Below are 14,607 nucleotides of genomic sequence, written 5' to 3' on the forward strand. Positions count from 1 at the left end.
GAGCACAGCACTGTACGTGTCTCGTGTGTTTGTCTCAGTTTTCGATTCGTATTTGAGGGAGGGGACTATTTATGCATGTGGGTCGGTTTAAATATCTGTGTCTTATTCTGCGCAGTCATAATGTGCAGTCAAGGGCATAACTATGAGTGAAAATGTCATGCAACAGTAGGGGTAATACATGCAAAACACGTGTGGAGGTCACTTGGTCACATTTGCATATAAAAATGTGCCAAAAATAATCAAACCAACGTTCGTTTGCATGCACAAACCCATGAAACTATGATGCTAACCTACTATATACAAATCATTTTTCATCACTGACGAAATCGATTACCAATTTTTACACTCAAAATAAAATGGCAATAGTTTAAGGTCATGAACTTCCTTAATCACCTGCTCCTCACCTTCCGCCTCGCTCTCAGTTCCCATCTGTAATAAACTGAGGAGACTCAGCCAACATCTTGAGGAGGGAAGCGTTAAGTGTGTGCTGGCGTGATCTGACAGAACTTATTTAATATTCAGGTCTTTACTAAAGCTGTGCCTGGAGCAGCTGCCTGGTCCTGTCTTTACACTAAATTGGAGTATTTGTACACATTCATATATATGTACAGTAAATCCATGCACACTTGCTCACATAAAGTCAAACATGCATACACATGTATATGTATGCACATACTTAGACAGGTACTTGATGGTAGCAGCAGCATTGCTAGTTAGTTTGGATTCAGTTCCAAGAGAAAGCTGCAGAATAATTAAATTCAGTTGAACACAGAGTAGGTTTCTGCTCCTGTTTCTGTTGTCATTTCTGTGTAAGAGCAGGGAAACAAATAACTCCATTTGATGTCGGCAGAGTTTTTCATTTGTCAGCTATTATCAAAGTCCCACAGCCTAAACTCCAGCATAAAGAGGTCCAGGGTAGAACACAGGCCCTGAAACCCTTTGGGCAGGGAATCCAGGAGGAAGCTATTAGAGGAGCTTCACTGGAGAGCTAGCCCTCCTTCCCACTGGCTTCACATCAGGGCACAAGATCATCCAGAGCACCCACTGTGCGTGACATCCAGGCAGAGTAACATGTCTTGCTCACCATGTGGAATTTCTCCCCTTGGCAGACGTTTGGCATGAGCTATTCAATCCTGTAAATTAGATGTCTCTGGAAATAATTGTTCAATATTTGAATACAGTGATTCAGGTTTTGATTTTGATTTTGACAGATTTAAAGAATAAGAAAATGATTGCTGTCTCTTTCCTGCACCGTGATTCTTTTTTTTTCACTTCGCCTGTTCCTCGGCCTGATTTGCATTCGGTGTTTGACCCAGGCTGTAATCTACAATGACTCCCCCATAAGCCTCTGGCACATTGGGGAGATGTTATAAGCTGTGACAAAAGACAAGAAGCACTAGAGCAAACTGAAGGTAGCAGGGGACAGTCTCCCGATTAGCTAAAACTCTCCTCTTTATTGTGACTTTAAATTTGCGCTCATTTACAGAAATTCTCTTTAATTACAGTTGCCTCTTCATAATATGCCTTGATTGAAAATGCTCACAGAAATACTACATCTATGTTACTTTACAAATACATAACTGTAAAGAAATACAGAAGAGAAATGCAAACAGTAGACACATTTACATTAGACACCAGACGAAACAGACAGGTGCAGGTATCATATGGTATTGTAGGTTTATGAGCTGCCAAAGAGGCAGGCTGGGGGAAGGGCAATGTAATGTAAATTGAAGCCCTTTTTTCTTGAAGGGTCTGTATAATTTCCATAAGAGAGGGATTTATTAATTCAAACCCATAGATATTCTTACAGCAAGTGTGAAAAGCCCTTATGATTTGTGACAGGGTAAACTCTTTGCTATAGGCTTCAGAATCTGATATTTGTATCTGTACAGAAATCATATGCTACGATCACCTCCGAGCTTCGCTGCCTGAAATAACCGCAATATTTGCTGTGTCACGAGAGAACAGTATCAAACAGTAAAATCAGGGGGAATCCACAATCTCACGTCTCAGTGTGCGCCCATTAATCTCAAATCTCACACGCACACCCACACTGCATAAATGTATGTTTGACATGTAAGCAGCGGTGCAGTTTGCGTGCATGTGCAAAAATACACTTTGGTCCCTTAAAAGTGAGCGGGTAAACAAGTTCATTTCAGCAAGGTTCATATTCAGATTGAAAAATGGAGCCCAATTAGCATATATGCAGAGAGGCTTTGCATGCTTGACATCCTCTCAGCCCCTCTGCTGGAAATAGCCATGCACACAACATCCTCTGATTACATTGATATGTAGATTCATGCATCTGCAAAGATTAGTTATTCATTAATGTATTTGCTTTGAATTCTCGGGTGAGTGTACCTCAGACAGAAGTCTGGGGCAAACCAAATGCATCAGAGGAAAAATGTCACAAATGATAACACAAAATCCACATCAAAAATATGCAGGTTCGTTGACCCACAACAACATAAACCCAATAGGGCATTATGATTTAAAAAATCCTTTGGCATTGGGGTTAAAAACAGAGAAAGTATAAACATAATTATCAGTCTTTTCATCTTCACAGCAGAATTAGTTTCTCTTGCTCTAAGTGGGCTATGAGGATTAATCATTGCAGCCTGTGTGAGTTTATAAGCTGTAGCGTTCTGTCATCCTTTCATAAAAGCATCATGGATCACCAGTTTGCTTCTTCAGTGTCCTCTCTTGCGGCCACACTGCGAGCACTTTTTAACTTTAAAAATAGGCTCGCAGCAGAGAGTGCCAAGAAATGCTAAACACCAAACAATGTCCCTTTGCTCAGATCTGGCCACAAAATGGAGCCGAGCAGCCCAGAAACTGCACGAAAAAAATAGTATCACTGTAATGAATGCTATCTATATCAATTAATGAGTCAGTTTGTACAGCACTAATTCATACACACACCTAACGTACAGTGTCAGTTTATTTATACACCCTTTAATCACAGTTAAAGAGTCATCGGGCTTCATATGATCCTCATTCTGAGACTAAAAATGAAAATAGCACCCCCTAAACTTTGGAACTGTTCCCTCTTTTCCTCATTAAGCCAGTAAAAACAAAAAAAAGACAGAGAGATGTACAGTAGCTGACAAAATTATAACATCCAAGCTATTTAGGACATCAGCACCAACTTGGGCACCATCATGACTGCTGTCATTAAGGTCATCATACTGTAGGACATGGGAGTTACACCAAGATCTGTGACCCAGTGCCCACTTGCCACCATTCAGTTTCTGCTTTCACATCACAAATATGTGATCCAACCTGAACATTATCAGGTCATAATTTTTGTTTAACAGTTATCAAAATGTTAACTCTATATGAATATAACAGAGGACAATTTTAGTGACAAAACACACTATGTGAGCATGATAAAAGCATTTGCAGTGGCGATATAGCTGAAATTCCTAATCAGGTCACACAGTTCATGGGTCACAGAATTCAGCATAACACTGGGATGTCAGCAAGTATTGGCTGTCGGAGAGTTGGAGAGAGCAAGGAGGGGAAAACAAGACAGAAGTTCAGAAATAGGTCAAGTATTTGTATATCTTCTCTGGAAGAAAAACAAAACAAATATTTTTCACCCCACCAAAGCCCATAAAAACATAGATTTTTTTTTGCTGTTAAAATATTGGTGATAAAATAAAATAAGTTAAATCCATCACTCTTGATGCTGCTGAAAATTGCTGGCCTTAACCTAAGACTAATTGTGTTCTGCTAGATTGCTCCCAACTAATCAAGAGCTTCCTCCTCCTGTCCTCCCCTTGCCGAAAACGATGATCTATGGCTCTTGCGTACACATCAGTTTGGGTTGTCTCAGTGGTGACTGGTTTTCATAGGTAATGATGCTAAATTACACAACTGGGAATAACGGCGGCTAGTAAAGTCATCCATCAGGGGCTAGTTTATATGAGCTGCCATTAGGGGCATTATTCAAACCCCAGTCAACTCAAACACATAGCTTTCTGTTCCTAACCTCTTCTCCTCCTCCTCCTCCTCCTCCTCCCATGTCTCTCTCTCTCTCTCTCAAACACACACACACAAACACATACACACACACAGTTTGCCACGAGCTACTAGAAGGGACATCTCATTCTTTTATCCATGGCGAGTCATTGTGGTGGTGTCAGCTGGTGCCGTCTCTTTTATCACACTGGAAGCTAATGGAAGCAGCAACTGCAGGAGGTGGGGGAGAAGACGCAGGCACACACACACAGACACACACACACACACACACACACACATATAAAAACACATAAATACACACAGAGCCATAAGAGGCTGGGGAGATGGGGCGGGTGGGCACGCCAGGCCCTGGGGCAGGAGCTGTTTTGTGGTGATGTTTTTCTTGCTCGCCGAGGCCTCTCTATCAGCTTGTGTTTCTGACACTCAATAAACCACCAAGAAAGGCTTCAGACATTTTTCTCTCATTCTCTTTTGATGTTTCTATTTTTTTTGTCATTTGGTGTTTAGTTCCTTTTTTTTTACCCCCTTGGTAGAGTTAAGCTGGATGTCATCTTCACTCAAAACCTCTAAAGAATGGTTTTGTTTCATTTTAAAGGTCCCACCTGGCCTCATTCAAAATAAACAAAAAATGAACCCAGATATACAACACATTTTTTTTTAACTTAATCCCTGCTTGTAATCTTATTGGTTTCACATTTTCTCAAATGTGATAGTAGAAATACTCTATGGATAACAACAGGGTTTATTTACAAGAAAAGGAACAATAGCCAATTACTGCAGGAGGGTTCAGCGCAGCGTGCATCTTTTGATAGGATAGTTGGATTGACCTAATTCCCTGATAACAGCTTTGAAAAGCATGGGACCGCTACTTTAAACACACATGCTATAAGGGACATATGCCAGGCATGTATTGTATTTATATTTTCTATAATTCTTTATTTTTTCAGTCTTTTTCTGTTTGTATAACATAACAATCGTGCTTTATCATGTGACACCATTTAGATACATATCATGTTTATATTATGTTTTACATTAGGCAGTGAGACAGTTAAAAATATACAAAACAATATTGTTTTACTAGACATAGTTTCTATTTTTAATATAATCGTCAGTATCTTCATCGTCATCATCATTTCGTATATTTCTGTAAGATATGTGCTTTAGCTTCTGTGATCAAAATATTATTGCAGAAAACAGCAACTCCATTTTTTCAACATTTAGACAATAACTTCCAATGTATTACAGACATTCACAGTTACATGTTTTACACGGTACAGTTTTACAACAAAGTTCCAGAGAAAACTGTGGTAGAGTAACTTTATACAAAATTCACAGGACATGAACTGTAGCCATTTCACATTTTCGCTCAGTTGTTTTGCTTTTCATAGTAAACATGTTCTGTTCAACCAGATGCCTTTCACAGTAGCTGCCATAGAAGCAAACTAACATTGTCCTAACACGCCATGGCAAAAGTCTGGGGAAATTAAAGCTTTGTGCTTTTCACCAGTAAAGCAAAGACAACATAAACAAAAAGAGAAACAGACCACTTGCTTACTGGCCTGCACTTATACATCTACATATGTATTGCTGAATACATATTGATCAAACTATGATTGATCATTACACATAAAGAAAAAATAATGACTGTACTCAAACACAGAGTTGGTCCAGGTTTTTGTGCTAGCATACAAAGTGGTATTTTGTAGTTCTGCCCAGTCATGTAAACAGACTATGGCTTAGCTGAAATTGGTGTATTGGCTTAAGGCCTTCTCTGTTCTTCTTCTTCTTCTTCTTTTTTTTTTTCGTTTGTCAGGAGACATTTCAGAAATTTTCCACTGATGTTCCTGAGGAAAGCATGCAAAACGTAAACAGGATTGACTGTCAGCATTAAGGGATAGTCATTGTTTGGAAATCACTTTTCTAACCCTGTGCTTTTTTTTTTTTTTTTTTTTTTTTTTTTTTGTACTTCTTTGTACCCGGTGCTTTGCCAACCACTAACTGGCATAGTTTTTGCTTTTGTCTGCCTATTGATTTTGGTCCTCCATCACAACACATATAGTATAAAACATCCTAAAAATAATTCTAAAAATGTTTCGATCACATAAAAGTTTTCTCTTATTTTTTTTTTACTGAAAAAAAAGGAAGGAAAAATAACAGTCTCTCTCACACACAAAATCTTTTGCAACAAATACTGGATTGCTCCAGATTACTCCTAAACATGAACTTCTTATTGGCATTGTGCTTACTCAGAGCTCCCTCTGTTCGCCTTGTGGCTTGTAGTTTACCTCACAGAGTGCAACGTTTGGAAAAGAGACAACTGCGTGAGGTTTAGTAAACATCCACAATAAAATTGACGCCATCCCTCGCACTCTTCAATGATGTCAATTTTGTTCACTACTTCATCTACTATATTCACACGGTATTTACTTGATTCATGAAGATATTCAACAAATCTCTAATCTATATCTCTATGTTTTTTTCTTTTCTCACAGTATTACACAGTATGTTTACATTTTTTATTCAGATTTATGGTTGTATTTGTGAACACTAACAGTCTTTGATATTGTTTTCAGAATGCAAACCAACAATAAGACATCATTGGCTTGGTTTTACAAATGCAGAAAAATTAAACAATGGTTCGAAAATCTGTTTTGATCACATATTGCCCCTGGAGGTAGGTGAATCAATTAAAATCTTGGAAGTCCTTTGTAATGTTCTCTTTTGTCTACATGCTCCATGAGGGTTTCTTTGTTGTCTACACGTTGGCCTCCGCATTGGTCAGGTTAGAGATTGGACTTGTTGGGTTTGGGGGGTTAACAGGCTCCGTTGGGCTAGCTGGGTTGGGCGGTGGGCTGGTTGGGCTAACTGTTGTGGTGGTGGGATTAGCCGGACTTGCTGCGGTGGTGGTGGTGGTGATGGTGGTGGTGATGGTGGTAGAGATGGTGGGACTAGTGGCTGGGTTCACCGGGCTAGCAGCGGTGCCTGGATTAGCTGGTGGAGGAGCCGGGTTAGTGGGGCTCACAGGGCTGGTTGAGTTGACAGGAGCTGGACTGGTTGGGCTGGCGGGGTTTGCGGGAGCTGGGTTGGCAGGGCTGGCGGGATTGGCTGGATTGGCAGGGCTGGAGAGATTAGCGGCGTTGGTCTCCGCCTGCTGCTCAGGTCCATTCTCCTGAGGTCGCCTGACAACTGCGGGAGGCTGAAGCATTATCCGAAGTCGCTGGGACAGAAGAACAACGCAAATTACTTACATAACAGAAAGCATTAGTTTATGGGTAGAAAAGCAAACAACCAGATCCCAAAAAATCTGGCAACACAAGGTAGCAAAACCTGTTCCCATCACCCAACAAACCCAACAGACAGCTCACTTCTTACCTCTTTGTAAGTTCCCTTGAGTCCGAGATACATATAGACCATGTATCCTGGTATGAGAACCATGGAGGACAGCGCCATGAGCCAGCCTACTCCCTGACCCCAGCCAGGGAACACGTAGTCTCCCATTGTGAGAGGAACCATTTGTATGGCACTGAACAAGAACACCCCCTGTGGGAGACATGAGACGCTTTATACATCCTGACACCACTGACTACAGGCACCACTGTCTCAGCCTGACATGGCTGCAGGCAGATAATATTGACTTTATTTATTGTTTCATTTTTCATGTCATGACTTTAGATGTACTGTTGTATTAGTTCAGACTACTCACACCGACGATGAGAGGGGTGAACACGACCCAGCACAGCTTCCACCATATACAAGGCTTGTAGCCAATCATCTCCTGGATGTTGTCGTAGAACTTGTTCACACCTGCGAGACAAATGAATCTATGATCAAAATATTCATATCCAATTTATTTCAATTTGCTGCTGGTCTGCCATGCATGATGATGAGGATGGCGAGGTGGAACACACGAGTGCTCATGACCTTGAGGCTGAACAGCGTTTGAGGCTGCGCGAACATCTCTGGATAGGTATGACGTTTTCTAACCTTCATATTTCCCCCGACTTTTCATATGTGCCATATTTCAACAACTTAATTTAATTGGAAAGATAACATAATGATAATTTGTTCCTTTTTTTTTGCTATATTTGATGAAATATTGATGATACACACCGTAGCACCAGGATATGGAGATGCATTCAAAGAAGACCAAGAACAGCAGACACATTCCACTGGCAGAGTAGTAGTCAAACAGTTTGAACACATAGATTCCACCCTGGTTACAGAAAAATGGATCAGTGTTACAGAAAGACTCTATGTGCAGATACAGCATAACATAACATGGTAATGGATTAATTGCCATTAAGAGAACAAGTCAGAAAATCTACTATTCTAAATTGGCTCTTGTCCACTACTTAGATTCATAGACTTAATCACATCTTACATCTTTCAATTCTCCTATTGATTTTCATGCTGAAGTATTGTTTAATATTGTGCCATTGATAGTGAGTAGTCGGCAACATGGGAGAGCTGCCCTGTTGTACCTGTGTGATGTTTGAAAGTCCGATCACATAGGACACCAGACAGACAACTGCGATGAAGAGCTCTCGTCTACCCCTAAGAGCTCTGGGAAATTCATCCACCAGAGCAGTGATGAAGCCTTCAACAGTGCAGAACTGAAGAACAGAATCATAGAAACAATATTAAGCATCAAGTGTGACTGTGTGCAATATTTGCACCTTGCTGCTTATTTCTACATACATATATTTTAATATATATTTTCTATTCTAACATAGACCACTGTGAATAATTGGCAAAATATATTGTTTTCCGAAGCTTCATTTTTGGGCTTACGCTGACTGATGACAAAGAATTGTAGTGTGCACCAAACCATGAGACAAAAACACTAACATAATCTTTTGAATGACCACTTCTTGGGGGCCATTTTGGTAATAGCCCTGATATGCAAAAGTGCTGTTGCTATGACATTTAGAATATGGTTATGATTTATGTCATTTACTTTAAAGTGCTGGTGGTCATAGCCGGTGTATGGCTGCCTGTATATATATTTTTCTAGTTTCTGTGGCCTTATTCGAACCCAAATATCATACACAAAATAAAGATACACACAGACAGCGGAACCTGCAGGCACATGGAGGTGATAAAGTTGCATTAAAAAGACTTGACAGCTGATGTCAAAGCTCAGCTATATCTGTCCACAAGAAGCAAATTGCATGCTTATCATGCAGAGAGCAGGGGTGAGCTGCATGATATGTACCTGCATTTAAATATTTAGGTCAGCCCATGAGCAGATCATCTCCAAGCCCCTTACCTGGCTGTCTATCCCCAGCATGAGCAGCATGGAGAAGAACAGAATGGCCCAGAGAGGAGACACAGGCAACTGGGTTACAGCCTCTGGGTAGGCCAGAAAAGCTAAGCCAGGACCTGGAGAGTAAACAGGAAAAAATTTCATCAGGGTTACTTATAGCACTCTCATATAACTGCAGACATATATTATAATGTAAATGTAATGACAAAAGCTGTGTTTAGCAGTCAGCATCAATGACAGTGCACCTTTTTTGTTTGCAGTGACAGAACATTTACAGAAGAAGGCATATATGCAATCCGTAGTTACCTGAAGCTGCTACGTCGGCAATGTCTTTCTTTGTCACATGTGCCATGAAGCCAACAATAGAGAAGATTACAAAGCCAGCAAACATGCTGGTACATGAGTTGATGCAGCACACAATAATAGAGTCTCTGGAGAGAGGAAATATAGAATAGGCCTGTTGTCAAAGATTTAAGTTGACTTGTATTATTATTTTTCTGTATTGAGCTTCCTGAAAATAGTCTGCACGTGAGACTGAGATCTGAAAGAACAGCTGAGATCATACATTGCTGCAATTTACTCCTTTTGCCCATACACGTTTGACAAAAACCTATTTTTTATTCTTTAAGACAGATATAAAGAGATTTAATTTAATATTAAATAATAAGAATCCTAATAGATATAGAGGTCGGGACATAGATCCATTTGAAACAAGCACACAAAATGAATGCAACTATTTTTATGTAACTGATTGTTTATGTGACCCAGAACCATGGGGCTGCTGGAGAAAACACTCAGGCTTTGCAATCACAGTTATTTGCACGCACACCCAGAGCAAGGAAGAGTCTTTCCCTTAGATTTTTATTATATTCATGCCAGTAACTCACATTAATAGGACCCATTAAGGGCTCTTAAGCAGTACCCTTGAATATGGGTCTTTAATAGGGGGCGTATAATATAATAAGATAGCAGCAATTTAATTAATGTCATCTTCAGCTGTTATTACAATTTGCACTGTTATATTAAATTCAGCAGAATTCTCTGTCTCATAGATGATCTCCTATTCATGAAACATCACCAGTCTTACCTGTAAACATTGTTATTGAAAGGGTTATAGCTGCCCAGAGCTATAAGTGACCCCAATCCCAATCCGTAGGAAAAAAAGATCTGGGTTGCTGCATCTAGCCATACCTGACAAAAAAACACACACATTTAGCTGTGTGAGGGCTGAGCTTTGCTCACTCATGCATGCAGTGCATAGTTATGAATCACGTAATAATATGTCATTACCCCAGATTCTTTGAGTTTTTCAAAGTCAGGGGTGATATAGAAGAGAATTCCCTCTTTAGCTCCAGGTAGAGTCACCCCACGGATGAAGAGAATAAACAGCATGAAGTAGGGATATGTAGCCGAGAAGTAAACAACCTATAAAATGTGAGACGGTTATTAGCAGGGCAACATCACTGCATCTTACACAAAATTTATGATGCAGACAGAATTTGTAAATTTCTGATTTTTCAGAAAGACATTTCCCTCAGTCTATTTCAGACAAAAAAAAACAAAAACAAAAACAAAACAGATGGAGAGACCAAATATCCAGCAAAGAAACCACTGCAGCTTCACTTTGAATCAGCTCCCTCTGTCTCTGTGCGTTTACGAAACTGTGTAAGCAATTTGTGAGCAAAATGTGCAGGGGGATGGGGTACTTTGTGACCAAAACAAATTTTATTCGCCATGGTCACGTGATGCAATAGACTTTCGAAATGTGGCACCACAAGGGAGGGAAACTGCTTCAAGTGAAGAGAGAGGACAAAACCAGATTGTAGCGTATGGCTGTTGCTCCTCCTATCATGAATCCACACTCAGTATAGACACTGTGTCAGGAGAATTGGAATTAGAGGAGCCACCATGAGGCGGAGCTGGATTAGTGAACATGAGTGTTTGATGCCTTCTTCCCTTATTTTAAAAATCAATCTGGACAATGCTGACTGCAATCTAAATGATTGATGAGGTGATATTAGACTGATTAATATTGCATTGCTGTCACATACTGCCTCTATTTGGGAATCAGTATAGCATAAGAGGTCTTGGATACCCAAATCTGGCAAACATCTTACCTTCCCTGTCCAGCCAACCCCTTTCCAGATACAGAAGTACACAAGGACCCAAGCGATGGCCAGCGTTATTGCCAGTGGCACTCGAATCTGGCCTGGTTTTTCCAAGCCATCGGTCATTTCATGCACGTTGCGCCTATAAGTCAGAGCGAGCAACAATAAGACTATTACACACACACACACACAGAAATAACCATGCAGCAGAGGTGGCTGTCTTTTATGTATCTCGGGGATGCATGCAGGATACTTTAAAGCTCTGCTGTTGTGAAAGCAAAAGAAAGCAAGTCAATATCTTACTCCCAAAACTCCACTACTGCACTGGTGAGATTGGTGGTATCTGTAATGGAGTAGTTTGTATAACATTTCTCTGTGTTCCATGGATTGTTACATGAGCTCCATGGAAGATCCTGAAAAACAGAAATTATAGTGGGTTTTTTTTGTTCTCCTCTTTGACATATTTAGGGATTTGTCATTTCTTACAGGTATCACACTCTACAATTCCTGATGATATAACAACCTTGACCCTATGCTGGTTTCAGCTTTTTATGAAGTAATACACTGTATGTACACTGTATGATTATACTTACAGAGGAGAAGGAGTTGTACAGGTAGTAAATAGCCCAGGCAATGATTACAATGTAGTAAATGTTAAGCCAGAAGGACAGGACAGCTGCTGCAAGGCCCACACCTATCATACAGAAACGAATAAGGCAGTGTAGTAAAACTATCACTGGATGTGTGGCCTCCATAAATCCCCATAGTCATAATTATTTCTACAAAAACACCAAATACTATATAAATATATTTTTCCAGCATGGATTATTGCAAAATAAAGATTATTTCTTATATGGTATTAAGAAACAAATTTCCAGAAATGTTTGGTTTAAGTGAAATATACCTTTAAACATAGGAGCCAGTTTCCACACACCAAGCCCTCCAATTGAGGTGTATTGACCAAGGGAGCATTCCAGTAGAAACAAGGGGACCCCAGCAAATATGAGAGTCAAAAAATAGGGAATCAAGAAGGCTCCTGGATGGACGAAAGTAGATCAAGTTATGCATGAAAAAAATGACCAATCTCAGGCTAAAACTGCACTGATGCATTACTTAAAACACCACAGCACAACGTCAATTAATTAGGGTTGCAAATGTAGGTGATATTCTTTTCATGTCATCTACACGGTCAATTAGATAAGCTCGACTATGTGCGTCTTGGAGCTGAATGGGCCGTGCAGTTTGCTTAAATTAGCAGTGAAAAAAAAATCATGTTTACCTCCACCGTTTTTTCCACAGAGATAGGGAAATCTCCATACGTTTCCCAGTCCAATTGCATAACCCACACACGACAGGAGGAAATCAAATTTTCCCGCCCATGTTTCTCTATCAGGCAACTCCTTTTTCTGCTTTTCGGGTTTCACGTCCAGTGACTTGGGTTTGTCATTATTAGTGGCCACCTCGTTTAGTTCTGTGACTTGTCCATCCGTTTTGGTGCCGTTCGTCGCCATCTCTCTGGATTTGGCAGAGGTCCTGGCAGTCGGACGGGAGGCTTCAGCACCGGTCCACGTAGACAGCAGCTTCGCGGTTTTTCAGACCTAACCTTTGGACCAAATGTCTGGAGATGCAGCCTGTGCGCGCACGGCTCGTCAGTCGCCGTTAACCTGGAATCGTGAATAGAGTAATTGGTCGTTTTTTTTTCTCCAGGAGGCGCTGAAAATGTGGTTACTTAGGAAGCAAATATGAACATTTAGCACTACATCCATTTACTCCCCGGCAGGTACAATAAAACAATATCAATTAAATTCAAATATATACTGTTTACTCTGGAATGTGCATTTAAAAACGCAGACTAAAGCATCTCATGAACATTTGGTTCCCTGACAAAATTTTCATTCATATCAGAATCAACAAACACCAAAAACCATCGATGGCAAAGTCATGCTGGACTTGCTCCCATAAGTAAAACACAGACGACAGATTGCGCGTAAATTAACAGCAGCCAAAGCCAGATCATTACACACATGATAGGCTAAACAAAGTCTGCAATTAAATAAACCAAATAAATAAATATATAAATAAATGACATTACTAACATCAACGAAAAAAGGAAAACTTTAAGACAAACGACAGGATCCAAAACGTACACTTCAAGCGCAAAACGCACCGTAGCAATACCAAATAGCCTATGAGAATTAAGTGTAATGAAGTGGAGTCCACCAATTACCACCTGCAGATTCTCCTAACAGTTATCCACAGCAGGGAAATTGAACAGCAGGGATACAGAGAGGTCTCAAACAAACTGGAACACAAAACGCACAGTGGAGACAAAGGGATGTCCAATGCGTAAAAGCTTTACGCATCAGGCTGCACAAATAGCCACCCCATTCTAACCGATTAACTGAGAACCAAACGCTTTATTAAACACATGAGAATGCCACATTTGCATCATCCAATAGACTAGACACCAGTAATCAATTCTGCATTTAATTGACTATAGCGTGTAGGTGCAGAGCTCATCATGCAGTCATTACATTGACCCCAGCAACATATTGATAGTCTCATTCACAATTTAATCACAGTCACCATCGCTGCAAAGACAAAAATGAAAGAATGAATCATACATTAAGGAGTCTCGTTTGTATGAGGGTTCAAACACGCACACACGCACAGACAGACGCAGGAATTCAGCAGCCAGTTTACTCACAATGAATCTGTGATCTGTGCCGCCGAGGATACGCTGCCTGCCACAAATCTCGAAACGAGGTATCCGTAGATTCCTCCTGTGGGCGAAGTTGTAAACTCCCAATATTTCTTGGAACATAAATAGATTTTACTTCCATTAAAAGACTTAAAGGGACCATGCAGCGTTAGAGGTGTCCAAGCAGGAGCTGTCCAGCGGGGAGCAGTGCTGAAGACCAGGAGGAGGAAGAGGAGGAGGAAGAGGAGGAGGAGGAGGAGGCTGAATCAACACGGGCAGCAGCCGCTTCGCCTTGTGCGACTGTCTAACATCAACAACCAGAGACTCAACTCCCATCTACACAGCCTCAATGTCATCTCAAAGTCGCCCCCCCCCCACCCCTCCTCCTCCTCTTCATCCCCATCCTCATCTATAGGCTACACTGACATCGCACTTGCAGCATGTTTGTTTTTTTAACATTTCAATTTGTTTTACTCTTTTACCTCGTTTTAATAAATATCAATAACGAGGTATTCACGTTTTTTTGCCATCATCTCCAATAGCTAGGC

The 14,607-nt window shown here is 40.5% G+C and overlaps 1 protein-coding gene across 2 annotated transcripts; it reads right to left on the reverse strand.

The window, feature by feature from the left end:
- Positions 1 to 4,894: 4,894 nt before the first annotated feature.
- slc6a1a (solute carrier family 6 member 1a) lies at positions 4,895 to 14,387 on the reverse strand. 2 transcript variants are annotated; one of them, XM_044352708.1, is made up of 15 exons: positions 14,066 to 14,387; positions 12,638 to 13,022; positions 12,263 to 12,394; positions 11,952 to 12,052; positions 11,662 to 11,771; positions 11,368 to 11,500; positions 10,541 to 10,675; positions 10,338 to 10,441; positions 9,557 to 9,681; positions 9,254 to 9,366; positions 8,466 to 8,597; positions 8,095 to 8,197; positions 7,688 to 7,788; positions 7,357 to 7,524; positions 4,895 to 7,201 (listed from the first exon to the last, which is right to left on the reverse strand). In XM_044352708.1, the coding sequence occupies exons 2-15, from the start codon at positions 12,867 to 12,869 to the stop codon at positions 6,740 to 6,742; spliced, it is 2,151 nt and encodes a 716-aa protein (XP_044208643.1). In that variant the 5' UTR covers positions 12,870 to 13,022; positions 14,066 to 14,387; the 3' UTR covers positions 4,895 to 6,739. The 2 variants fall into 2 exon arrangements, with proteins under 2 accessions (XP_044208643.1, XP_044208644.1); XM_044352709.1 differs by lacking the exon at positions 14,066 to 14,387 and adding an exon at positions 13,589 to 13,671.
- Between the last annotated feature and the right edge of the window lie 220 nt (positions 14,388 to 14,607).

The sequence above is a fragment of the Thunnus albacares genome, chromosome 5 (assembly GCF_914725855.1).
Source record: "Thunnus albacares chromosome 5, fThuAlb1.1, whole genome shotgun sequence".
Classification (NCBI taxonomy): Eukaryota; Metazoa; Chordata; class Actinopteri; order Scombriformes; family Scombridae; genus Thunnus; species Thunnus albacares.

Excerpts from the sequence above, each read along its gene's own strand:
- slc6a1a (XM_044352708.1), bottom strand. The coding sequence starts at position 12,869 with ATGGCGACGAACGGCACCAAAACGGATGGACAAGTCACAGAACTAAAC. Across the intron at positions 11,501-11,661 it reads GCAGTAGTGGAGTTTTGGGA|GCGCAACGTGCATGAAATGA; the intron begins GTAAGATATTGA and ends TCTGACTTATAG. Across the intron at positions 9,367-9,556 it reads TGCCGACGTAGCAGCTTCAG|GTCCTGGCTTAGCTTTTCTG; the intron begins GTAACTACGGAT and ends TTTACTCTCCAG.